This window comes from Neofelis nebulosa, chromosome 4 (genome assembly GCF_028018385.1).
Source record: "Neofelis nebulosa isolate mNeoNeb1 chromosome 4, mNeoNeb1.pri, whole genome shotgun sequence".
Classification (NCBI taxonomy): domain Eukaryota; kingdom Metazoa; phylum Chordata; class Mammalia; order Carnivora; family Felidae; genus Neofelis; species Neofelis nebulosa.
In genome coordinates, this window is record NC_080785.1 from 25,303,945 (window position 1) to 25,328,021 (window position 24,077).

The 24,077-nt window shown below is 50.4% G+C and overlaps 3 protein-coding genes across 4 annotated transcripts; 1 reads left to right on the forward strand and 2 right to left on the reverse strand.

Annotated features, from left to right (window-relative positions):
• The first annotated feature begins 2,462 nt into the window (after window positions 1-2,462).
• Window positions 2,463-7,039, forward strand: PAX4 (paired box 4). The gene is given in 11 exon segments (XM_058723547.1): window positions 2,463-2,651; window positions 3,002-3,181; window positions 3,472-3,687; window positions 3,969-4,044; window positions 4,651-4,776; window positions 5,000-5,082; window positions 5,440-5,509; window positions 5,951-6,006; window positions 6,258-6,396; window positions 6,726-6,739; window positions 6,741-7,039. Coding segments are annotated over 11 exon segments (1,371 nt in total). The 3' UTR covers window positions 6,963-7,039.
• Window positions 7,040-10,213: 3,174 nt separating this feature from the next.
• On the reverse strand, window positions 10,214-18,333 carry FSCN3 (fascin actin-bundling protein 3). 2 transcript variants are annotated; one of them, XM_058724411.1, is made up of 7 exons: window positions 18,037-18,333; window positions 16,287-16,983; window positions 15,851-15,969; window positions 14,135-14,294; window positions 13,493-13,663; window positions 12,969-13,169; window positions 10,214-11,134 (listed from the first exon to the last, which is right to left on the reverse strand). In XM_058724411.1, exons 1-7 carry the CDS (start codon window positions 18,175-18,177, stop codon window positions 10,902-10,904), a joined length of 1,722 nt encoding a protein of 573 aa, XP_058580394.1. In that variant the 5' UTR covers window positions 18,178-18,333; the 3' UTR covers window positions 10,214-10,901. The 2 variants fall into 2 exon arrangements, with proteins under 2 accessions (XP_058580394.1, XP_058580395.1); XM_058724412.1 differs by having other exon boundaries at window positions 10,961-11,134; window positions 12,969-13,174; window positions 18,037-18,330.
• Window positions 18,334-19,813: 1,480 nt separating this feature from the next.
• On the reverse strand, window positions 19,814-23,174 carry ARF5 (ADP ribosylation factor 5). Its single transcript, XM_058724413.1, has 6 exons — window positions 22,996-23,174; window positions 22,377-22,457; window positions 21,913-22,022; window positions 21,070-21,141; window positions 20,403-20,528; window positions 19,814-20,300 (listed from the first exon to the last, which is right to left on the reverse strand). Exons 1-6 carry the CDS (start codon window positions 23,060-23,062, stop codon window positions 20,214-20,216), a joined length of 543 nt encoding a protein of 180 aa, XP_058580396.1. The 5' UTR covers window positions 23,063-23,174; the 3' UTR covers window positions 19,814-20,213.
• Window positions 23,175-24,077: the final 903 nt, after the last annotated feature.

Genomic DNA, 24,077 nt, shown 5'->3' on the forward strand with positions numbered 1-24,077 from the left:
GCTGTCTGTGGTTCTGGAAGTCCCCCTTGGGCTTCTGTGCATTCCAAGCCTTGAGGATATAGTCTGAAATTCCCCCATCTCCATATTCTCCATTCCCTTCAGGAGTACTGGCCCCTGAGTGGGTGCACTCTGGGTCCAGGGGGGCCTGCATGGAAGATGGCTCTGTACCTGCTTTATGGTGGCAGGTAGACACAAGGTGGGCTCTGAGGACTTCCCATGGAAGGACAGAATGGGTCAGTGGCTGTGGTTTGCTCTGCCTCGGGGCCGGTGTCTGTCAGCCCCATGCACACCTCCCTCCTCCTCTCTCCTCTGCTCATGGCCTGTGACATCACTGGCTGCTCCCAGAAGGCCGCCCTCTGTTCCTGAGCACGGGCTCTCTGTAGCTCTGGACCCCCTGGCAGGACTGAAGCAGGAGCAGAGTGGAGGCTGTTACTAGGACCAGACCACCATCACCCCTGGAACCTGCAGGGGTCTCAGGAGGCCAGCATAGGAGACTGAGACCCTCCCACTGAAGCACCCACCTCATTGCCTCCACACAGGTAGCTCACCTACAGGCTCATTGTCTGCTCTGCCTCCCATGCTGTCTCCACGTCTTTGTGTGACCAAGCCAACTTCTCTCCCCTTCTGTCTTTGCAGCCTAGCGCCTTCCTGCCTCTCCAACTCCTACCCTGCTTTTCCAACTTGCGAGCACCAGGTCTTTTACCAGACAAGTTATTATGAGTGCTGGGAAGGAGTGGGTGGCTGTTGGGAAAGGGGTTTCTGTTTGTGAATTTTACATTTGGAGATGATTTAAGTTTGGATGTGGAACCTGAGTCCCCACTCCTCCTCTGAGCTCTGGTCACTTAGAGGGCACACAGTCATTTCAAAGGCTTGGCTGATATCCTGAGCTCCCATATCCCACTGCCCCGACAGAGCCCTTTGCATTCTTGACTCTCCTCTCTCCATTGCTTAGCTGGCAATCGCACCTATGGGAAGCAGGGTTGGGGGCAGAGAAAGAGCCCCACGATGAGGAGTTGGAAATGTTGTCTTCTGGTGAGGGACTGGCTTCTAACTAACCCTCCTTGAGTTTTGTTCCCTGGGTGGTCCCTGATTTGTGGGAATGCCGGTCCGTGCCTCAGCTTTCTTTTTGGAAAGATCTCTGCCTTCTTTCCTGACTTTCTGGAAAGATGAGAGCTCAAAGGGGAATGTGTCTGGAGAGGAGTGAGTAAAAGCCAATTCAGCCACCGAGTTGAAAAGCGGTTCCGGATGCCATAATCTGTGAGTTCCCTGTTTCCCCCCTGCGCTTCTCTCCTCTTCCCGGCTGCACTGTAATCTCTTGGAGGGCAAAACCCTTGTTCCTTTCTTTTCACTCCCTTCATCCTGAACAACCAGCAATGTGCTGATGGTTAATACTTTATTCAGCAAATAATTGCAGATTAGTTAACTGAGCCAAGATGGCATAGTTATTACAGGAAAGTTCTATGCACAAGCTATTTCCTGGGGTGACCTCTAGCCCTGCCAGGGTTCCAGGCATGAAAAGAGGTGGTTTCAACTCCTGTTACTTGCTGAGGAAAGCAAGAGAGACAAAGCGTCCCTTGCTGCTCAGAGACTCTCCTGTCCTCACAATGTATTGTGTCACCATGCAGCTCTCTCCTATTCCTCGCTCTCTGCCTTCAACATGCTTTCCATAAGTGTTAGTTCAACGGGTGAGTGTCTGATCCCAAGGAATTTGTCTCTGAGAGTGAAGCTCCTTCTCTGTGAGATCTAGAACTCTCCAGAGTTAATGAGAACAACAACCTCAGCAGGTTAGAAGATGCCAGGAGATGTGTCTTCTGAGAGAAGCCAGGAGTTCATGCTTGTTCATCAATACTTCCAGTGGGTGGAACCAGAACCTCGATTCCCCAGGGCGGGGGGGTGGGGGGCGGGAGGACGGAGCCCCTGTGTTTCCCCAGAGGTCCCTGGAGAGTACAAAAAAAGTCAGGAGCAAGACCTCCCAGGGGAAGTTTTCTGAGGAAAGCTTTCTGGTTGGTGGTTTGGAGAAACTAACCTTAATAGTTTCCTGATAGTGAAGGCAGAGTCTTGAACCTGGTCTCTAACCTCAGACCAAGGCAATGGGGATCTTTGGTCACTGATTGCCCTCTTCTGGCTGGGCAGAATATTCTAAGGTTTGGGTTTTGACCCTATTGAGACTGAACTTAGGAGGCCCAAGTGCTGAGAAGGCTTTTGAGGGATCAGAGACAACAGGTGTCCATTTGCAAAAGGGAAAGGCATGAGCGTTTGGGAGCATAATCCTTTTCCACCTCCCTGGATTCTTATAATGAATGTGTGAGAAGTGAGAACCCTCTCACCCTCCAGGCCCTTATCAGGTCATCCAGAAAGATCCAGTCCTCTGCTGGCCCTGTGATGTATGAGTTCATCACAGAAGGGCATAAGTAAAGAGAATTTGGATTTTCTCAGCCAACCTTCTGGCAAATTTTAGAAACATGGCCCTCTATCACAAAACACTACAACCCAAGACGGTTCTGAGCAAGAGATTTCACCCAAATAACCTCAATCATTGTAGACTGAGCTCCAAGACCAAAGAAGGAGCTCCCAGGAGGAACCCCTCTCCCCAGTCTTCCCAGTTCCTGCCCTTCTGTGAGAAGTGTCAGCCTGGAACATGCCACAGGATGGTAAGACACCTGGGAGAAGTGGGAAAAACAGGTTGGTGCAAGGAGGGAAGGTATATCTCAGGGCCCTGCTTTCATCCACATGGTTTCCATGCCCTTGGCCAGTGTTCTGGGGGAGTTTGGTTCAGTCACTCCCTCTCTGCTCCACCCTGCTTCTCTTAGATCAGTGGGGTCAGTGCAAATGGCCCCAAAGTAAAGACTCAACTATGAGCCACCTCCCAAAGAAAGTGAGAGCTGGGGGACCCTGGGAGCAGAAGGGGAGCAGTCCCCTGGGGAGAAGACTTTCTGTGTTGTGGGAAACCAGACTTGAGGGGCCTGAGTAACCCTCCCCAAGAGGGTCCTCCTTGCCACAGGTGGGCCGGGGAGAGGGGAGATGTGTGGATGCCTCTTTCTCATGCCCAGGGACCAGCAGTGTGAATCAGCTGGGGGGGCTTTTTGTGAACGGCCGGCCCCTGCCCCTGGACACCCGGCAGCAGATTGTGCGGCTGGCAGTCAGCGGGATGCGGCCCTGCGACATCTCACGGAGCCTTAAGGTAGTATGCTTTACCAGGTGATGGGGACAAGAAGCAGGAACAAAGCACCCTCTTAAGGCAAGTCTGAGGCTGTTGCAGACTCTGAGGGCTTTCGAGGCTTGGGCTACTTCCTAGAAGACCCTCTTGGGGCCTGGGATGGGGAGCTTCAGGCTCCCAAAGGTGAGGCTGAATTCTTAACTCTGCAGCCTGGTCCAGTAAGTCTCACTTTGCCTTGGAGCCTCCTGCTGCCCTAGGGACACTCACCCTCTGCCCATCATGCCTTACCTGTCCTTGCTTCTTATCTGACCCAGGTATCTAATGGCTGTGTGAGCAAGATCCTAGCGCGTTACTACCGCACAGGTGTCTTGGAGCCCAAGGGGATTGGGGGAAGCAAACCCCGACTGGCCACACCCCCTGTGGTGGCTCGAATTGCCCAGCTGAAGGGTGAGCGCCCTGCCCTCTTTGCGTGGGAGATCCAACGCCAGCTCTGTGCTGAAGGGCTTTGCACCCAGGACAAGACTCCCAGTGTAAGTGCCCTCCCCTTCCTGCACCAAGGCTGGTGAACAGGCCGTCTGGGGAGAAGATCCCTTCTTACTTGGCAATGAGGCCATTCCAGCCTGGCAGGGCAGGGTTGCTGGGCCCCTTTCTGTAAAGTGGGAGTGGCAAGATAGGAGAGAAGAGAGGAGGCTTCCCTGGGAAAGATGTGTGGGCCAGGACGGAGGAGAGAAAGGCTACTGGGGAAACATCCTCAGGATATAACCCTGGGTCTGTGCACCACCTCCCCTCTCAACACCCTGAACACCCCCAGGTCTCCTCCATCAACCGAGTCCTGCGGGCACTACAGGAGGACTACCGACTGCCCTGGGCACAGCTCAGGTCACCAGGTGGGTCTTGGAGCTGCAAACGTAAGCATTTTACAGGGATGATCAGAGCAAACATAAGCATCTTACAGTTGGCAAAGCCCTTTCTTGTTCTTTCTTGGATCACCCTCACTGACAACAAGACAATAAGGAGGGCCTGGCAAGGAGTATTGCTCTCTCCTGGCAGAAAAGAACTGAAGCTTAGAGAAGAGAAATGGCTTACCCAAGGTTACCGGCTAGTTGTTGGCAGGTCCTGTGACAGAACTCAGGTCCTCTGGCCCCTAGGTTCACAGGATCTGCCAAGGAAGAGGCAGGGCTGGACCTCCCACACCCTCCCTATGCCTCATGCACAGCCTCTCAGAGTGCTCTTCACATTCCGTGGAATCATGCAAACCTGGGCCAACCTTGCTGCTGTTTCCCCAAACACGAAGCATGCACTCAACCATGGCATTGGGAGTGCCTCCCACTAAGTGCCCCTTTAGTAACCTCCAAGAAACTGTGAATGCCCTACGAGCATGGCTCTGCTCTTATATCCATGTTGTCCCTTATCCATAGCCCCAGGGCCTTGGGAACCCCATCTGATGAGAAGAAACATCACAAACCGCTACAAGCCACTGTCCCCCTTTACAGATGTTTTGACTCCAGTTCCTCACACTCCCCGCAGTGGCTGTGAGGTTCCTCAGGGTCCCCACCCAGGGACTGGCCACCGGAATCGGACCATCTTCTCCCCAGGCCAAGCTGAGGCTCTGGAGAAAGGTGCCAGGGCTGGGGCAGACAGCAGGTGAAAGGGTGCTTGGTGTGACACAGGCAACGGCCCTGTGGCCTGTGGGCAAAGGCTGAGAAGTGGAGGCTGTGGGTGGCCTTACCTTAAGGAGGAGGGTAGTTTAGGGTCATAGCAGGTGGGAATGGGGCCTGAGGGGGAGATCCATGCCTTGCTCCTCTCCCTGTGACCTTACTACTTGAGCCTCGATCTCTGTAGAGTTCCAGCGTGGGCAGTATCCTGATTCGGTGGCCCGTGGAAAGCTGGCCGCTGCCACCTCTCTGCCTGAGGACACGGTGAGGGTGAGTGAACTCTGCCACACAAGATGCACAAAACGCAAGAACAAAGACTCTGTGCTGAGGTGGTTTTGGGTTCTGGTGAGGGGCAGATGGCAGGGAAAAGGTGGAAAGAGATTCGTTTGTAGAAAAATGTCAGACACAAGACCCTCCTTGTTCTTCTGCCTATTCCTCTCTTCTCTTCCCCACTCCAAGCCTTTGAAGTGAGGAGGGGGACAGAGAACAAAGGCCAGAGCAGGGAGGAGGGACATCAGGTCTGAGGAAGGGTCTGTGCTCTGGGTCCAGACCAGAAACATGTGATGAGAGCAGTAGGTGCCAGGTAGCGAAGGGCACAGCCAGCTACACCGTTCTGCTCTCCTTCAGGTCTGGTTTTCCAACCGAAGAGCCAAATGGCGCCGACAAGAGAAGCTCAAGTGGGAAATGCAGATTCCAGGTAATTTTCCTGCACATCCATCCTTCCATCCACTCATCTACCCACCCATCCTTCCATGCATCCATGCATGCATGGATCTATCCATGCATGCATCCACTCACCTATCCATCTATCCACCCACCCACCTGTCTGTCCCTCCACTATCCATCCATCCACTAAACATTTACTTGGCATCTTCCATGTGCCAGATTCTGTGTTAGATGCTCAGCATTCAGAGTCTCTGCTCTTTAGGTCTGCACTGCCCCGTTTACCATCCCTGACATTTAATCCTTCTTCCCCAGTCTCCCAAGGGCCTGCCTTGGGGAGGAAGGCAGTTTAGGGTTATAGCATCCATCTCCTCCCATCCCTGCCAGAAGTTGCCATCTTTCTTAGAACCTGCCCGCTACTCCCCGCTCCCCAAACCTATTCCTCCTTCTGAGTGGATCTACTCTCACCTTGTAGGTGCTTCCCATGTACCAACTGTGCCCAATGCCTCCCCTGGGATCATCTCTGCACAGGTATCCAGGAAGAGAGGGGAGTTTGTGAACTGGGAAGACAAGGGCTCACTGCTTCTCCCAATTCCTGACTGCTCCTGGTTCCTACAATTCACATTTCAGAAAGCACCATGCTCACAGTCTACTATGTGAATGGTGCCCTCTAGAGTTGTGCAGGAGACAGTTGGAGGCATGGGAGCAGCCTTGGGGCCCCAGTTCTGCTAAATAGGAGGCATCACGGACAACTGAGGGTCTCCTCTTGCTTTTCATGGCAGCCCCCTGGGAGTGTCTCTTCAGCAGTCCTGCCTGCCCTGGAATCCTTGGGTCCCTCCTGCTATCAGCTGTGCTGGGGGACAGCACCAGACAGGTGTCTGAGTGACAACCCACCCCAAGCCTCTCTCAAGCCCTGCTGGGGTAAGAATCCACAGGCCAGGCCTCACTCCTGCAGGGTGTGGGGAAGGCTTACTCCTTGACCCACAAGAGGACATAGATCTCCAGATGGGGTCACCAAGGGAACCTTGATACAGCTTTCTTCATTCCTTCCATGGCCTACAAGGTTGGATGCTAACACCCGCTGAGTCTATATTTCCACTGACAGATGTAGAAGGAAAAGGGGGTTGGATTGGGATGTGAGTGTATATATCCAGGGTAGAGAGCTGATATCTGTCCCTCTCCCCACCAGTGACTTTGAAGGGTGGGGTGACAGCAACAAACCCAAACTCACCCTCTCTTTGTCTCTGCAGGCCACCTGCCTCCTGCAGCTGAGCTCCCTGGATTCAGTAGTGCTTTGCCATTCCTACCCTTCCTTCCACTGCCTCCGTGGCCAGTGTTTGTGCCCCTGCAGCCTTGCTCTGGTCCAGCTCCCCACCCCTGCAAGGCCTGGAATGAAGGAGGAGGGCCAGAGTGGAAAGGAGCTGGGGTGGAGAGGATCTAATATCATCCTGCTCAAGCAGATTACTGGTTCCTCTTCCTTCCTGTGACTCTTTCTCCTCATCTGTGGACCCGGTCTGGTCCTGTCTTGCTGCCCCTTCTATGCGGCACCTGTTTGGAGGGGCTGGGAAAGCTGTGCCCACTCACACTGGCCTTAAATGGCCTCTAGTTGGCAGGAATAAAAGCATTTTTTTAATTAGCAGTACTTCCTGTTTGTGTTTTTCCCGTGAACATTCATACTCCCACCCCTACTTTTAACAATGATATAGTTTGCTCTATATCTAGCTAGCTAGCTAGCTAGCTGTCTTGTATCTTCCTATCTTCCAATCTATCTATCTATCTGTATGATCTCTTTACGTATGTATCTAGCTGCCATCTATTTAATTTATCTATATGTTTATGGAACTATCTACCCAATCTGTCTAATCTATATATTCATCTACCTGGGTGTATATCTACATATGTATGTAGATATATGTCTATATTAGTGTGGACACTCATGCACTCATATTGTGCCCACACACACACTGATAGTACATCATGGCATGTCACTTTTAAGTCCCAACAGGTATCTCCAAAAATAAGGGACTTTTAGGGGCGCCTGGGTGGCGCAGTCGGTTAAGCGTCCGACTTCAGCCAGGTCACGATCTCGCGGCCCGTGAGTTCGAGCCCCGCGTCAGGCTCTGGGCTGATGGCTCGGAGCCTGGAGCCTGTTTCTGATTCTGTGTCTCCCTCTCTCTCTGCCCCTCCCCCGTTCATGTTCTGTCTCTCTCTGTCCCAAAAATAAATAAAAAGCGTTGAAAAAAAAAATTTAAAAAAAAATAAGGGACTTTTACATAACTACAATATACAGTAATTCCTTAATCTAAGGAAATAGACATTACTTCCTTAATTGCATGTGTATTTTTTGCAAAGCAGCAGAGTGGAAATGCCATTTTTCATACTCTGTCCCTTTATACACACCCCTGGGGCACGTTTGCTTGCAACTTCTTGGCAGTAAGTTTCACATCTTCTCAGTTTTGTCTCTCTGCAAAAAAAAAAAAAAAAAAAAAAATCTGGCTCCCCCTGGGAAGCCTTGGTATGTAGAGAAAGAGGGGGAATATGGGGAGAATGGGGTAAAGAATGGGATATTTTGAAGAATAATATCCAAATTCTTTCCCTTTTGAAGAGCAGGGGCATGGACTGATAATGGCTGATGGCACAAAGCGGGATAAAAGGAGTGGGGGCACGTTTGTTTTCTCTCATCTGGGAGTGCTACTCATCCAGAAGTTATCTTCATCAAACACTCTAGGGCTGTGCTCTGCAATAAGTAGCCACCAACCACATGTGGCTATTGTAATGTGACTAAAATTAAGTAAAATGCTGGGGCACCTGGGTGGCTCAGTCGGTTAAGCAACTGACTTGAGCTCAGGCCATGATCTCATGGTTCACTAATCTGAAGCCCTGGGTTGGGCTCTGTGCTGACAGCTGAGAGCCTGCAGCCTGCTTCAGATTCTGTGTCTCCCTCTCTCTCTCTCTCTCTGCCTCTCCCCCGCTTGCTCTCTTTGTCTCTCTCTCTCAAAAACAAAACATTTCAAAGATTTGTGTAAAATGAACACCCCAACTCCTCATTCCCACTAGCTACATATCAAATGCCCAAAGGTCACATGTGTCCCCTGGCTGCCATATCAGACAGTAAACATTACAGAACATTTCCATCAGCACAAAACGTTCTATGGGACAGCACAGCTCTAGAATGAAATTCCAAGGGTGACGGAGCATACCCTGCCTCTGCCCTGCTGACAGACGGCCTAGGTAAATGGGTAAGGTTTTGTGGGAAGACAATCTGCCCGGCACAGTCTGCGAACAAGCCATTCATTCAACTACAGGACTGATGTCAGCAATGGAGGGAGCTGTCAGCTGAGGCCCCATGGCCAAGCACGATCAAGCGGAGGATGGATGGCCACCTGGGGGAATGGGGCCTAAGAGACTATGAGTGGGGGGTGTGTGTGCCTCCATGCACATGCATACCCATGCATCCGAGTTTGTACATGAGTTTATGGAACGATGAGGAAGAGATCCTGCCTTAAATGACCCCCAAGGTCCTATCTCTCTGAAGAGCGTATTCCACTCCATATCTTTGGCCTGTTCTTAAAGTTCTCTGGAAAAGAAATGCCCTAGTCTCTAGCGTTCTCAAGCTTCACTTATTATATTAAAATTTTTACAAAGTTCTTTTATATCTCTTGAGGAGAAACATACTTACAAAACCTGAGGTCATTTTCCTCTGTGCAGATGGAACCTCTCTCATGTTGTGGTTTTAGCTTCTTTTCTCAACAGATTTAAAAACCAGGCACTCATTATAGTGTGGTGCAATTCCCCCAAAGTGGGGGTCAGGCATCACTGTTGGTATTTGAGAACATTTTAGGAGGCATGTAGACACTGCTTTAAATAAGAGTGAGTCAGATGGGGCGCCTGGGTGGCTCAGTCGGTTGGGCGTCCAACTTCAGCTCAGGTCACGATCTCGTGGTCCGTGAGTTCGAGCCCAGCGTTGGGCTCTGGGCTGATGGCTCGGAGCCTGGAGCCTGCTTCCAATTCTGTGTCTCCCTCTCTCTCTGCCCCTCCCCCGTTCATGCTCTGTCTCTGTCTGTCTCAAAAATAAATAAACGTTAAAAAAAATTTAAATAATAGTGAGTCAGAAATGAGAAAATTATTCACCTTTCAACTCCCTTTCAATTCAATTTGACTGCATCAAACAGAAGCTTTCATTTTGGTCCTAGTATTTAGTGCCTCTATAACAGTTGTTAATCTTTTTGTTTTTAATGTTTATCTTTGAGAGAGTGAGACAGACAGAGCATGAGCAGGGGAGGAGCAGAGAGAGAGGGAGACACAGAATCTGAAACAGGTTCCAGGCTGTGAGCTGTCAGCACAGAGCCCGTGAGATCATGACCTGGGCCAAAGCCGGATGCTCAACTGACTGAGCCACCCAGGCGCCCTGCCCAGCCCCCCCCTTTTTTTTTTTAACAGAGGGAAAGGGAAACACAGGTTCTGAGCCTTGGACAGGGGAGGGAAATCTAACTAGGATTTGATAATCATTTTGTTTTTATTTATTTACTTATTTATTTATTTATATTTGTGCGAGAGAGAGAAAGAGAGAGCATGAGCAGGGGAGGGGCAGAGATAGGAGGAGAGAGAGAGAGAGAGAGAGAGAGAGAGAGAGAGAGAATCCCAAGCAGGCTCTGTGCCCACAGCACAGAGCCCAATACAGGGTTTGATCTCACGAACTGTGAGACCATGACCTGAGCCAAAGTTAAGAGTCAGATGCTTAACTGACTGAGCCACTCAGGTGGCCCTGATTGTATTTATTTTTAAGGTCACTTTCTATTTATGGCAAGTGATTCTGGTCGTCCATTTTATGACAGTGATTAAAATATTCCTTTCTAAATAAAAGTACTTAAGAGTCTATGTCAATAAAGACATTGATAGAGCATATGGTAGGTAGATGAAGGCCAAAGTTATACAGACAGTACAAGAATGATGGTCATTTTGGAAACTCTGTTTTGATGGAAAGAGTAGTGGACATTACAGTCCATTCTAGTTGAGGAAATTGAGTCAGAAACCCCAGTCGTGGGACCTTGGGCAAATCACTTCAGCTCCCTGTAAAAGGTGGGCAGTGATGGGGAAAGTACCTATCTTGCCCAACTGATGAGATCAAAGGTAATGATAAGGTAGGATAATTGGTAAACCTCCAGGGTGGTGCTGAGGGAGTGTGCTATACCAGCCTAAGGTGTTATTACCATTGCCCTGTGCCCATAGGATTAGTAATCATTCTTTCAAAACCAAAAGGACAGCTAATCATATCTGGATTCTTAATCCTTCAGGGCAAAACTGGCTCCTTATGGAGTCACTGGAAAAAGTCTAGCGATTCTGGTGGGAATGGGAAAGATCATTGTAAGAACTGGTTACCGTTTGGTGCCGCCTCTTCTGGATAGAACTTGGAGTGGTCTGGGGCCTCAGTCTCCACCCATATTCAGACCCCTATTCTGTACTGAGTCAGATGCACACCAGGGTCTTGGGGGTGGCCTTTTGTGATGTATTGTCACTCGAAACAGGTGTTTTGCTAAACTGGGTAGGGAAAGTTCTGTAACAGATATTCTCATGGATTTGGACTCTGGGGTTCCTCTTGTGTTTAGCGTAGTAGGTTCTCCTGGAGGATTTGGATTTCTGTAGGTAGCATCCCATTGACCTGGGAAGGGAAGAGGAAATAGAAAGCTTCAGTCAGTCATTTGCTGAGCTTAGGCTTTTAAGAAAAATCTGGTAAGACCATCTGTGAAAAGAGACAATAAAATGATTTGTTCCATTCTTGATGAGGGATCACATAGATGCATGTGAAGTTAATTGATAGGAAAAGACAGTAAAACTTATTTTTTAAATCATATTAATGGCATAAAAATAGCATCAGAGTTCAAAGGGATACTAAATTCAACAGAAAAGATTTACTAAGAATTCAACAGGATTGGGGAAGACTTCCGATAGAGTAGAATGTGCTAGGTGCCAGGCTGTTTACTGAGCATTTTATAATCATTATCTCACATAACACAACAATCCCAGGAGATAGATATTATATTCCCATTTTATCCACAAGGAATAGGCTTTGTGAGGTTCATTTTTCCAGGGTCAAACAACAAGTTAACTGATAAAAATCTAATTTTATCAGAACCCAGTTCTGAGTCCAAAAATGAGCTCTTAACCACTATGATACACTGTCTATTGGAATGTCAGGCTGGGAGGAGCCTGAGAAATTTAGTTAAATCAAAACCCTTCACGTAACAGATAAGAAAACAAGCCCAGTGTGATTTCATCCAGTTTGGCCATAGTAAAGGGTTTGTGTAGAAAACTGGTAGAAAATGGAAGAAGGGAGTGAACATATATTAGGGGTCTATATCTAGATTCATATTGTCACTTGACCGTCATACCACCCTATGAAGTAGATATTATTCTCACTTTACAGATAAGGAAACCAAGGCCTAGAAATGTTAAAGCAATTTCCCTAAAGTTCCAGGTTTATATGATACCAAAACCAAAGTTCTTCTTCCTACTACATCCTCATAACTTTCCAAGTCGAGAAAGCGAGGTCAGCTGTGAAGAAACGGGGCTAAGGGCAGTGAGGCGTCCTGAAGAGGTGTGAACAGGGAATGATGGATTGGAGGCAGCATCTTAGGAAAGCAAACTTGGTGTGGAGAGAAGATTGAATAGGATCGACCTGAGGCAGGGGAGTGCTGCTGGGGTGGGGGGTTACTTCAGTGAAGGCTTTTGGTGACAAGGCTGGAACCAAAGGTACCAAAGGTAGTTAAGAAAGAGTAAGCCCTCAAGAGGCATAGTTAAGGGAGTACCCAAGAATTTTCAGGGTTTGGTAAAGGGAATGAACGGGAGGAAGGAGACATGGTGCTGAGGTCTTGATCCAGAAGCATTTGAGAGGGCAGCCATGCCCTAGATGGCCATGGGGAGGGCAGGAAGGATCATCTTTGGAGGGGAGGGTGAGTCGGCTGATTTTGAGGGGATAGCAAGACAAAGTCAAGTCAAGTGGCCATCAGGAAGTTGGAAAGAGATGAAGTTAGAGTTCGGGAGGAGGGTCAAAGCTGCAGATGAATATTTGGGAGCCATTAGCACTCCAGGGATCCAAGGGTGTAGGGATAGAAAGTGCATGGGATAGAAAGCATACCCTCAGAGTTACCTGTCTCCCCGAAACATGGGACAAAACTGCACGTTAACAAAGAAAGATAAACACACACGAGTACACCCAATTTTGTCCCCTGCAAGTTTGCTTGCACACTCGTGTCAGTGTGGCATAATAGTGAGGAATCTAGATCTGATTGCCCCTCCTTTCTCTAGCAAGGCTGGGTTTAGAAGCCCTAAGAGGAAAGGCACATATCTGGAACAAATGTCTGGCATTGATCAAGTTGTGGGACAGACGTCAGCCCAGGGGAGGTGTTTTGGTCTCACTCTCACCCACCTCCCTTCCTTTCTTGCCCCTCAGTTCCTGCTCCCCCATCTCCAGGTCCTTGCCCATCTTGTCTTACCTAAAATTCCCAAATACACTCTTTGGTAATCTCCTCGCTGTCTGCCAACAGGGTGCCGCTTCGGTCGGATCGCATGTAGAAGCCATTGGGTGCCAGTACTGTGAGCAAGTTGCTCCCATGAAGCTCTATACAGAAGTTGAGAGCGAACTTTCCCCAAGGGCGAAAGGTGCCAAAGGACGTTATTGACCAGAAGGATCCACCCTGTGCTGAGGAGGGAAGAGCTCAGGTCAGTGCCCTATTCAGGACAAAGTTCTCCAACAGTACAGCCTGAGGAGGCTCCTGGGAAGCATGCCAACCCTCCCTGACTACCCTACCCTGCCTGTGTTGGCAGGTCCCCCTACGGAAACACAGGAGGGCTGGGTTTTGTTCTGCCGACCCATTCTGGGGGTCTTGAAGTGTGAAAACAAACAGAAACTCTGTTTCTCCTTTTATGGTGAGTAGGGTCTGAGCAGCAGGCCCTGAAGTCTGAGTTGGGGCCAAGGCAGGGCTAGACTCTGACCCCAGGATGAAGAGGAGCTCCTCACCCTGGAAGTGGTAGATGCCTTGGCGGCAAGGCAGCAGGTGAATGCAGTCAGGCTGATCCATATTGCACTTCATTAGGTCGTGTTCTGATGAGGTGCCCACATACCCATAACGACCTCGCAATACGAGGAAGGGACGGTTAGCTAATCGAATCCCAAATTCCTCATTTGGGCCTAAAAGAAACAGAAAGGAGTTATCTGGATGAGCTGCTTCTAGATGCCTTCACCGATAGAAGCAGGAAGAGGGGCCCTAATTGTAAGGTGTTGTCAATACTTTAACGATTTTTGAACACCTACTATGTGCTGGATTGTATGCTAGGTGCTTATGAAATGTTTGTGAAAGCACTTGTGGAACCTGAGAAATGCTGATGTTCTTCCTTCCTTTGAGATGTGTGAGTCTATTTAAACCTCACGATAATCCTGTGAGGCAGGCAGGTTGGATATCACTTCCATTGATAATGGAGCCAATGAAACTGAGGCTCAAAGAAGTGGTTTGCCCAAGCGATGACAAAAAATCAGTGACTCAGCAAATATACAGACCCAAATCTTCTGGCCCCAACTCCAGTGCTCTTTCTGTCATATCTCAGCTCCCTCTGAAAGCATCTCTGACTTGGAACAACCTGGCAGGAAGGCTGTTGTGCTTACCTGGAATGGTGGCTTTGGCCATCAGCAGGCCATTGTCTATGATGCCCAAGAAGCGTCCATTGGGAGCCTGCAGGATAATCCTGCCGCAGTTCCAGTGCATGTGGAAGAAGGTGCCAGGCTCCATTGGGTGCCCATTAGCTACCACTGTCCTGTGGTGCCTCTGGAGAGATGATAGGGAGCAGAGAGGGGAAACAAGGACTGAAAATCTCAGCTTTCTTCCCAGCGTTTCTATTCCTAGACCCTTTCCCACATGCCACCCACTAGCTTTCTTCATTCTCCCTACCCTGGGAGGGTATGCTTTATGCTTTCCCATCCTTTTTGGAAAACGTATTGTGGCCTTAGCTCTCCCACTTCCCCAGTTTGCTATTTCCCAGAGCCCATTATTAAAAAGGGACCTGGATATCCATATGGAGAGAAATAGTCCTCAGCCCAGACTCCAAAATCATTTCAAAATGGATCATAGACATAAAAATGAAAGCCAAACAATGAAATGTCTACAAGGAGACACGGGAAATTCTTTGCAACTTTGGGACAGGCAGTGATTTATTGGGATGAAAACTCACTAACCATTTATAAAATGGAGAAATTGGTACCTCATCAAAATTAAAAACTTGCTGCTCAAAAGACACTTGTAAGCAAATGAAAAGGCAAGCCACAGATTGGGAGGAAACACAACACATATATTTGGCAAAGAACTTGACTTCAGAACATAGAAAGAACTCTCAAAACTCAATAATAAGATAAACAACCCAGTGACAGATGGGCAAAAGATGTGAACAGACACCTCACAGAGAAGATCTACAAATGGCCAGTAAGCACATGAAAAGATACTCAACATTATTAATTATAAGGGAGATGCAAATTAAAGCCACAGTAAGATGTCACGACATACCTACTAGAGTGGCTAAAATTAAAAAGACAGACATCACGATGAGGATGTGGAGTGATTAGAACCCTCATACATTACTGGCAAGAATGTAAAATTGTATACTCCATTTCAAAAACTAACATTTTCTTAAAAATATAAATGCACGTTGATCACGTGACCCAATATTTCGACTGCTAGGTACTTGCTTTAAGATAACTAAAAATACAGTCCCACAAAAAAGCTTGTACACAGATGTTCATAGTAACTTTATTCATAATAGCCCACACTGGAAACAACTCAAGGGTTCATCGACAAGCAAATGGATAAGCAAATTACGTTTGTGTTTATGAGTACTAGTATGGAACACTACTCAGCAATAAAAAGGAACAAACCAGTGGTACACAGATCATGAATCTCACAAACGTTATGCTGATGGAAGAATACATACTGCAACCCCATGTGATTCCATTTATATGAAATTCTATAATAGACAAATCTAATCTATAGTGACAGAATACATAAAAGGGAAAAGAGGGAATTTCTGTGGAGATAGAAATATTCTCTAACTTGTGATTGTGGCATACTTGCATAGGTATATATGTATTTGTCAAAACTTACTGTATGCTTAAAAGTGGTACATTCTATTGTAAATAAATTCTGCCTCAAAAAAGTAAATTTTTTTTAAGAGGCCCTATTGGATAAAATTGGGCCCATTGGTTGAAAATTGATATGGGCCTCCATTGTTCACTTCAGCATCTAGTCACTTGCCTTGAAGAAGGAGAAAGTACGTCTAGAATGAGAGGACTCAGGGATCAAGGGTTCTCTTGCTCAGAAGGCCAAGGTCTTACCTGGGCTAGGTAGCAGCCATTTGCTGCACGAAGCTGCAGGGTGAGGCTCTCGTTGTCACATTCAAACTGGAACAAGGACATTGGGGTTACGTGCTCAGAGGCAGCATATACCTCAACATCTGCAGAGAAAGAATACGTCAGAGGGAGAGTCTGGTCTCACCCTCAGTGTCAGCCCCTCCTCCACGATTTATGGCTGGGGTTCCCTCTGTTTGCCCCCCTCAGCTTTCATCCCCTTCTGGACCATAGGAACTTGGAAAGACCCAGGCTACTTTCCCCTAAAGCCCATGACCCTGGCCTTATCACCCTGCTCCATGGCACAAGAGATCTTCTTGGGATCCCAGCACATTCAAAAATCTTTGCTGATCCCAAACATATTTTTCTCTTTTCAGCAGCCAGCTCTCCCTCCCTCCACAGCAGTGTTGAACCCAGCACTTGCCATAGATGATGGAGAGGAACTTCCGAGTCTTTGACCTGAGGCTGACCCACGTCGGACAGCGCTGTAGGATGAACCACTCCTCACCCCTATGGGGACTGGAGCCCAGGCCCAGGAGCAGACGTGTGCCCTGTGGATACAATATGCCTCCTTCTCCATCGCTCAGTGCCACGAGCCCTCCAGGTCGCACTTGCATGTGAAAAGCTGTCTGTGATGAGGGTTGGGGGGCCAGCCGGTCTAAGTGGGACAAGAAGAAGTGTGTTGAGGTCTCCAAGTGGTAGCATCCATCTTGGAAATGCAACAGGAAGCCACATTCCTCCAGGCAGGGCACTGGCGCATCCACCCAGACGCGGCCCGTGGTAGTGTCAGCCCGGGCATAGCAGTGGTTAATGGGGCTGTAGAGGATCACATGGACATGCAGAGCTGGCCGGGGGGTCCACATGTGGTAAGCCGAGAGGACCCTGGAGTTGCAGAACACATCTTCACCATCAGACTCCAGATAACGGCCACTAATAATGCACTGGAGAGTCCACTTGCCATTGCGGTGGAAACGCAGTAGGAAGCATCCATGGTGGCTGGTCCTTGGCCGGCCATAGGATAGACTGCCATCTGCCTCGCATAGGAGGTAGAGGCCCTGAAAGCTCCTTAGTCGTACAACAGCCTGTGCTTCGTGTTGATTGCTCACCAAGATCTCCCAGGTCTAGAGGCATTGGGAGGAAGAAGGAAATCAGTACTGCCACATGACTAGGTCAGGGAGCCCTACCACCATCACCCCTGGCATCACCCTAGAACCTTCCTTGGGACCAACCACCTTCTCCTCCCCATCAGCCTCTTTGTGGTCAGCTCTTCCACCCTCTCATCCAACAGTAATCAAAAGATTTCAGGGGGCCTCTATTCCTGGAATCAGAGTGCTTCTCAAGATCCCAAGAGAAGCTCTAAATGCTTACTTCTTCCAGCTACCAGAAGGTAAACTTCCCTCTCTTTTACTTGGTGGCTTCCTTCAATACCTAATTTTCCAAGAAGTGTTTTGGTTTCAATGTTACTTTCCTCTTCCTCACTGTTGCCCCTGGAGAGCACACTAGCCACACTCCCATCCCCAAAGCCCACCTCGCCAGCATGGCAGGAGAAGAGCAAGACCTCTTACAGGTGGGTCCAGGCTCCAGGGATAAGGATGGGAACACACACAGTTGAGATGCAGTTGTCTGGTTCGGCTGTGATCAACCCTGTTCTAAACAAGGACCTTGCTACCGCCTCACTCTGTTGTACTGTTGCAGGGCTGCCTATACCCCTTTCTAAAATGAGCTCTCCTAGGCTTGTAGAGTACCCCATCCCCGAACTACAACCAGAACAGAATCATAGGCCTTGCCGTCACTCCACTTGTCCAACTTCCCTTGGACGCCCACAATTTTGCCTTCCAGCCTGGGCTGTTATCTCGCCTCTTTGTGATGACGCAACCACTCTGTATTGGGATGGAAGGAAGAGAGCAGCCAGGGAAGACTAGGAAGGAAGGGCTAACACTTTGTCTCTCGGAACAGGTTTAGAGAGAGGGAGACGGAGCAGTGGAGACCTGTGACCAAAAGCCTGGGGTAGGAGGCTCTCAGCCTGACAATGTCAAAGGCTGGGAAGATGATTAGGCTGAGAGTGTACCCCTGCCACCACCGCGTGTGCGCACACAGACACATGGACACACGCACACGCTCACGAGAGCTTGGCCATTGGGAAAAATGGCTCCAGTACAGGTTTGCTTTGTTACCTGTCTCCGGCCCAAACCCCTCGCAGTAGCAGTGACTATATTCGTATACGTCTCATAAGTGAGGTAGGATCCTGCCCAGCTGATGAGCCCAACCCTTAGCTCCTCAGGCTTGGGGCTTTGTGTCCACTCCACGTCATCCATGGGGCCGGCACCACACGTGATGACTCTGTCCGGCCCAGCCTTCCCCCCAGTGGTGCGGTTCCACAGGCCATAGGGCCTAGAATCAGGCCTGTAGTACCCACCGGAAGACGTTCCCAGAGGGAACTTCCCAGGCAGAGGCTGGGCTAGGGCCCAGCGCCTCTGTGACCCGGGAGCATTGTGACTGTGAGGGCTGCCTCTTATCCATAGTGGGGAAAGGGCACTGGCACAGCAGTGTCAATCTACAGCCCAGAGGGAGTGGGTCTAGGGCCTTGGGCATTAACCTCTTCACATGACTCCAGGCACCGAGGTCGGCTGAACAAAGACTGGGCATCAGAACTTTGGCCTGTACCAGTGATAGACCATGACTACAGGCAAGTCCTTCTCCTTCTTCATGTCTGTTCCCCGTTTTAATGGCAGGGTAAAAACCAACCTCTTTCCACCCTCCGGAATGAGTTCTGCTTGGCTCCCTTGGGACTCAAGTGTTTCTAAAGTTCAAGATATCCAAGAAAAATCGATTAACTTTTACAGCCCTTGGGAGGATGAGGCCAAAATGCCTCAGAAGGTGCTTTTCAGGAAGTGTGAGGAAACCCTAGACAGATAACCAGCAAGGATCATATTACTCATATTAATCAGAAAGGGCTGGCTTAGAGCAGGGTAAGGAAAATGCCCTAGATGGGGAGAGCACTGGGCATCGTCCTCATAATCCCCAGCCGCACTGCTGCTGGGCAGCCAGCGAGTGCTGGCCCTCAGGATATGAGCCCTTGCCCTCAAAGGGTCTCTGTTGGCCAACGGCCATTTCCTCTGTAGGGAAAGCCCCTACAGGGCTCATTTCCTACAAAGCTCACGGAGAAAATCAGTGAAGAACATGGAGGAATTGACAACATCAAAGGAGAAAGGCAAGAGGAAATAATGGTGGTGATGGTGGTTTTTGCTTAAGCTTTGCTGGGATTCAAAGAACGGGCAGAGTAAACCACACTTGGAGAATAGCCCACACTCCTGGTTCCATTCATATGCTTTCTTATTCCCCGTGGTGGGAGTAGGGGAGTAGAGGGCAGGGTTGTCTTCCCAGGTAGAAAGAGTTCTAGTGCAAGGTGAGGAACTGTAATTTGCAAGGCCCTACCAATGTTTTACAGAAGGAGGCTAATAGACTACGGGTGACAGAATCACCTGGGTAATCTTTAAGATGCATATTCTTGGGCTTCACACTGGTCCTGATGAATCATATTTTCTAAAGGTTATCTCGGGACCCTCTTTTTAATAAATATCCCCTCCCCCTGAATTTTAATGTGCACAGTAACCATGAAGAGCCACTGCTCTAAGTAGCTAGGAGATGGAGAGGAACAGGAAGTGTGTGATTTACAGAACCACGAGGTAGAGCCTGTTATCCTCAGCAAAGGCCCCCTGGAATTGGGGAGTGGAATTTCCTCCACTGGAACCCCCGAAGTACTGTATCCTCAAGAACAAGGAGGGAGAGGCTGAGCTAGGGGAAGGCAGCGATGTGCGTGTGCGCGCTGGGGGGAAGGGGTTGGCTGTGCAGCCTTAGCGTTTTGAGCCTCCCCCTGTCATATTGTCCCTTTGTACCCAACAACCCAGCCTCCCCCCAAACCCCGGCTTCTAGGCTACAGACAACACTGTGTACAAACCACAGCAAATTTATTACTCAATATCCAGTGCCACATCATAGCACCACCCGGAGCCCTCACCTTCCCTCCCCATCTGGCCCCAAGGGTACACCCAAAATGGAAAAAACAAAAGTAAACCCAGATCCCTGCTCCTCCTCTGGAAAAAGGGGCCTTAGCCCTGGAGGTCCCTTCCACAGGCTCCAGCAGGCAGGAGAGTGGACCCCTCCGTGCCCGGAGAGCGAGGCTCCAGGCTCCAACGACAGAGAGAACATGCAGGCAGGAGAAGGAGCAGAGGCCTGTGTCTGTGGGAGAGGAGGAGTGGGAGGGAAGGGCACTGCCTGAGGAGTCCGGGAATCTGGTCATCCCGGGATGCACGCGGGAGCTTCCGGGCAGCAGGGGCCGGCCCCTGGTTTGCTAGCGCTTCGACAGCTCATGGGACAGCCAGTCCAGCCCATCATACAGGCCTGTGCCTTGGGTGGCACAGGTGGCCTGGACGTACCACTGTGGGGAGAAGGAAAGAGAGGTCAGTAGCAGGGAAGACAAGGGGATGCCTTTCCTCCTGGCCCCAGCCTGTGGCTCCCCTGGGAGAGGCAGGACCCTCACCGTGCGGCTGCGCAAGTGCTGCAGCCCCAGCTTGTCGGTCAGCTCGCTCACGGGCATGGCATTGGGCATGTCCTGCTTGTTGGCAAACACCAGCAGCACCGCATCCCGCAGCTCGTCTTCCTGCAGCTGAGAGAGACGAAGGGGATGGAATCTGGAGCCCTAGCAGGGTCTCCAGGCTTCCTCTTCCCTGCTGTGGAGGGAGCCCCCCCTTCTACCTTCCAGCATATTTGTGGGGAAGAATGTAATATTGTGCAGTCTGCTGCTGAACACAAGACGCAGACTCATAAATCAGCTTGAGGCCATCTGGCCCGAAGTCCAGAGCCTTTTTCTAATGACTTGCCCTAGTCAAAGTGACAACATTTCCAAATGGAAAACCAAGAATGAAGAATGTAAGATGAAGTTTCTCTCCACGACATATAATCCTCCTTTCCCTGCCAACTTCTCAGAGGCGAAGCCATAAGAAATCAGTTTCCTGACAAGGAAAAAGTCAGTCCTATACTTTTCACCTGACTCAAATTCAAAACAGGGTGAGATACTCCTGTGTCGGTGTCACAAAGAGAAACACGTTCAAGGCCTGTGAGGCATTTCCTGACTTTCACACTGGCACAGAGATCTCAGAGCTCTGCCTCCAAACCAGGGCTCAGTTCCCAGGGCTCTAGGGGCTCACCATCTTCTGGAGCTCATCAGCAGATTCCTGGACCCGCTCTCGGTCATTACTGTCCACTACGAAGATGAGGCCCTGGGTGGGAAGGAAGAAAGAAAGGGCGAGCAATTACTCCCACCTGGGACATACCCTAGTCTGGCTTTCTTCTTCCCATCTTTGTGTCCAAACCCTTCTCATCTAAACTTTCACAAGGCTCTGCAAACATCCTGGCACAAACTGGAGACACCCTGCCCGGGATACAGCCTCTGCCCTCAGGGAAGCAGTGTGGCTAGGAGAGGTGCAAGGGAACAGGGAAAGACGTGATGAGACTTAAATGAGGCAGCATGAGGGCGCCTGGCTGTTTCAGTCGGTAGTATGTGTGACTCTTGATCCTGGAGTTGAGTTGAAGCCCCACACTGGGGGTAAAGCTTACTTAAAAAAATAAAATAAAATAAAATAAATAGGGGCACCAGGGTAGCTTAGTTAGTTAAATGTCCACTCTTGATTTCTGCTCAGGTCATGATCTCACCGCTCCTGAGTTTGAGCCCCTTGTCTGGCTCTGCACTGACAGCACGGGTCCTGCTTGGGATTCTCTCTCTCAAAATAAATAAACTTAAAAAAAAAAAAAAAAAAAAGTAAATAAGACAGGATGGACCCAGAACCCTGCTTGTCAGGAGAGTGTAGGGTGGCTAAGTCTCAGAAGACTAATAATGCCAGTTCTGAAGGACGAGTAGAGGCAAGCCTACAAACACAGATAGAAGGAGGTGAAGGGTTTTTTTCCTGGCTTGGGGGCCCAGCCTAGGCCAACATCTCAGTCTTTGCAGTCCTAACACCTTTTCTCGTGGGGTTGGAGAGCCCCATCCCCACCTGAGTGTTCTGGAAGTAGTGTCGCCACAGAGGCCGAATCTTGTCCTGGCCTCCCACGTCCCAGACTGTGAAACAAATGTTCTTGTATTCCACTGTTTCCACATTGAAGCCTGGAGATAATTGGAAAAAAAAAAAAAAAAATGAAAACAAAGTCCTGAAAGAAAGGAACTCACTAAATCTATGTAGAGTCATCAGAGACCTAAAACCAGGAAACGATCAAGTCTGCTGGGAACAGAACCCCAGAGGACCTGCAGTCCACAGACCAGGCGGGGCTAGGTCACATTCACCCAGCCTCCGCACTATCCAGCAAGTAAAGGTAACTGTGACCCACTTCTCAGGTAGCCGTGTCTAGTGTCAGGGTCAGCCCCTGCACAGAGATAAGGGCCTCAGGCAGAATCGCGAGCAGACCCAGAGAAGGCCTGCCGCCAGCCTCCCGCTCCTCCCGGCCTCGCCTCAGAACTCACCTATGGTGGGGATGGTGGTGACAATCTCCCCCAACTTCAGTTTGTAAAGGATTGTGGTCTTGCCAGCTGCATCCAAGCCAACTGCAAAGGAGAGGGGCAGAGGGCTGGAGACGGGAGCGAGGGAGCCCTCTAGAGACCAGGGAAGGGGAGAGGCCAGGACAGCCGATGGAGACGGGGGCGGAGAGCCCCTGCGCCTGCAGGTGCGCGCTGTTATCTGCCTTCGAGGCCTTGAGGGCGGTCTGATGGTGAACACCAACCCCAGCCCCAAAGCAGGCGAGGGGCTGAAGAGGGCTAGTGGGTAAAGGGCATAAGAGGAGGGCCACGCTCCTTTTAAAAGTCGTCTCCAAGGGCGGAATCCTCCCTTCTTACCAGCCGGGCTGGGGCGTAGGGAGCTTCACCCCACCCAGGCCCGCAGCTCCCAAGCTCAGGCCCCGGGGTCGGCGCTGCAGACCGCGAGCCGCCCGAGAACAGTGACCCCGGCGGGGGGTGGGGGTGGTTAGGAGGTGGGTGACTCAGGGTCAGAGACCAGGCTGAGCCGGGATCGGAGGGATGCGGGGGCGGGAGGACTCCGCGGGGGCCGACGCTCCGGTCCGGGCCGCGCGCGCTTGATCTGCCTCACCCATGAGGATCCGCATCTGCTTCTTCCCGAAGATCCGCGAAAAGAGCGCGGACACGGTGAGGCCCATGGCGGGGCCGGGGGAGGGGGTGCGGGCACGGACGCGGGGTACGGGCTGGAACCGGCCGGCTGCTGGGGGATGGGGCGCAGCAGCAGAAGGAGGAGGCTCCGCCGCCGCCTCCGCGCGTCCCGGCCCGCCCTACGTCATCGCGGGCCCGCCCCCGCCAGGGCCCCGCCCCCTCCCCGCCCCTTCCCCACCTCCAGGCTACCTCTCCGGCAAATTCTGAAGCTAAGCGAGTCCCCGCATCCTTGCTGAATCCGGCGCCGGCTTTAAAGAGTGAAGGGTCTGGGTCTCTCCGTTTCAAGAGCGCTGGCAGGTCTATGGCTGCTTCACCGGCAGCCCGAGCGGGGTCGAGGAAAGTCTACGGTGCTCCACACGGCCCCCGACCCCTAGCTTAACTGGCCGGCCTTTCGGCTTTGGTTTGTCGCGTCCAGCCCACCCCGCGCTCCGGTGTAGCTTTTGCGAACTAGCATTATCGACTGTATGCACCACCCTCCGAGGGGAGCGGAAGGTCGGTGCAAGTATCTTATTCCTCTATTTGGCCCTCTCAGCGCCCAGAGAGAGGCTTTGAGCGTGGCAGGTGGTTCAAGTGACCCTAGAATCTCGAGAGGAGTGCGCCGGAGGTGGAAAAAGAAGGTGCCCTAGTGCTAGCTGGACTTCTTGGTTTTCCAATCAGCACAACCTTCTCCTGCGTGCTGGAGAACACCACCTTCGCCTCCATGGTTCCAGACACAACACCTTTCAGTTGATCCACGCAGCTTTTCTGAAGCTTCTTTACTTTTCCACAGACCTGAGAACCCGGATTTTTAATGCACACCTATCCAGGATTTTATGAGACTCTTGTGGCCCTAGACTCCAAGAGCTTCAGAAGTAATTTCCCCACTCAGCAACAGAGGGGAAATAGCAGGAAAGGAATTTAAGTTTCTTCTATGAGAGAGGCTGGGTCAGTGCCTGGCACATAATATATGCTTAGCAAATATGATACTTGCTGGTTTGAATGGACTAAAAGGATGCTCACTGGAGC

Coding starts and splice junctions, on each gene's coding strand:
- FSCN3 (XM_058724411.1), bottom strand. CDS start 18,177: ATGGATGACGTGGAGTGGACACAAAGCCCCAAGCCTGAGGAGCTAAGG. Junction 15,970..16,286: donor GTTCCTCTCCATCATCTATG/GCAAGTGCTGGG, acceptor CTTTCTCTGCAG/ATGTTGAGGTATATGCTGCC. Junction 11,135..12,968: donor AGTGTATTTGGGAATTTTAG/GTAAGACAAGAT, acceptor TTCCCTTCCCAG/GTCAATGGGATGCTACCTAC.
- ARF5 (XM_058724413.1), bottom strand. CDS start 23,062: ATGGGCCTCACCGTGTCCGCGCTCTTTTCGCGGATCTTCGGGAAGAAG. Junction 22,458..22,995: donor GCAGATGCGGATCCTCATGG/GTGAGGCAGATC, acceptor TCTCCTTTGCAG/TTGGCTTGGATGCAGCTGGC. Junction 20,529..21,069: donor CTGATGAGCTCCAGAAGATG/GTGAGCCCCTAG, acceptor CGTCTCTCTCAG/CTGCAGGAAGACGAGCTGCG.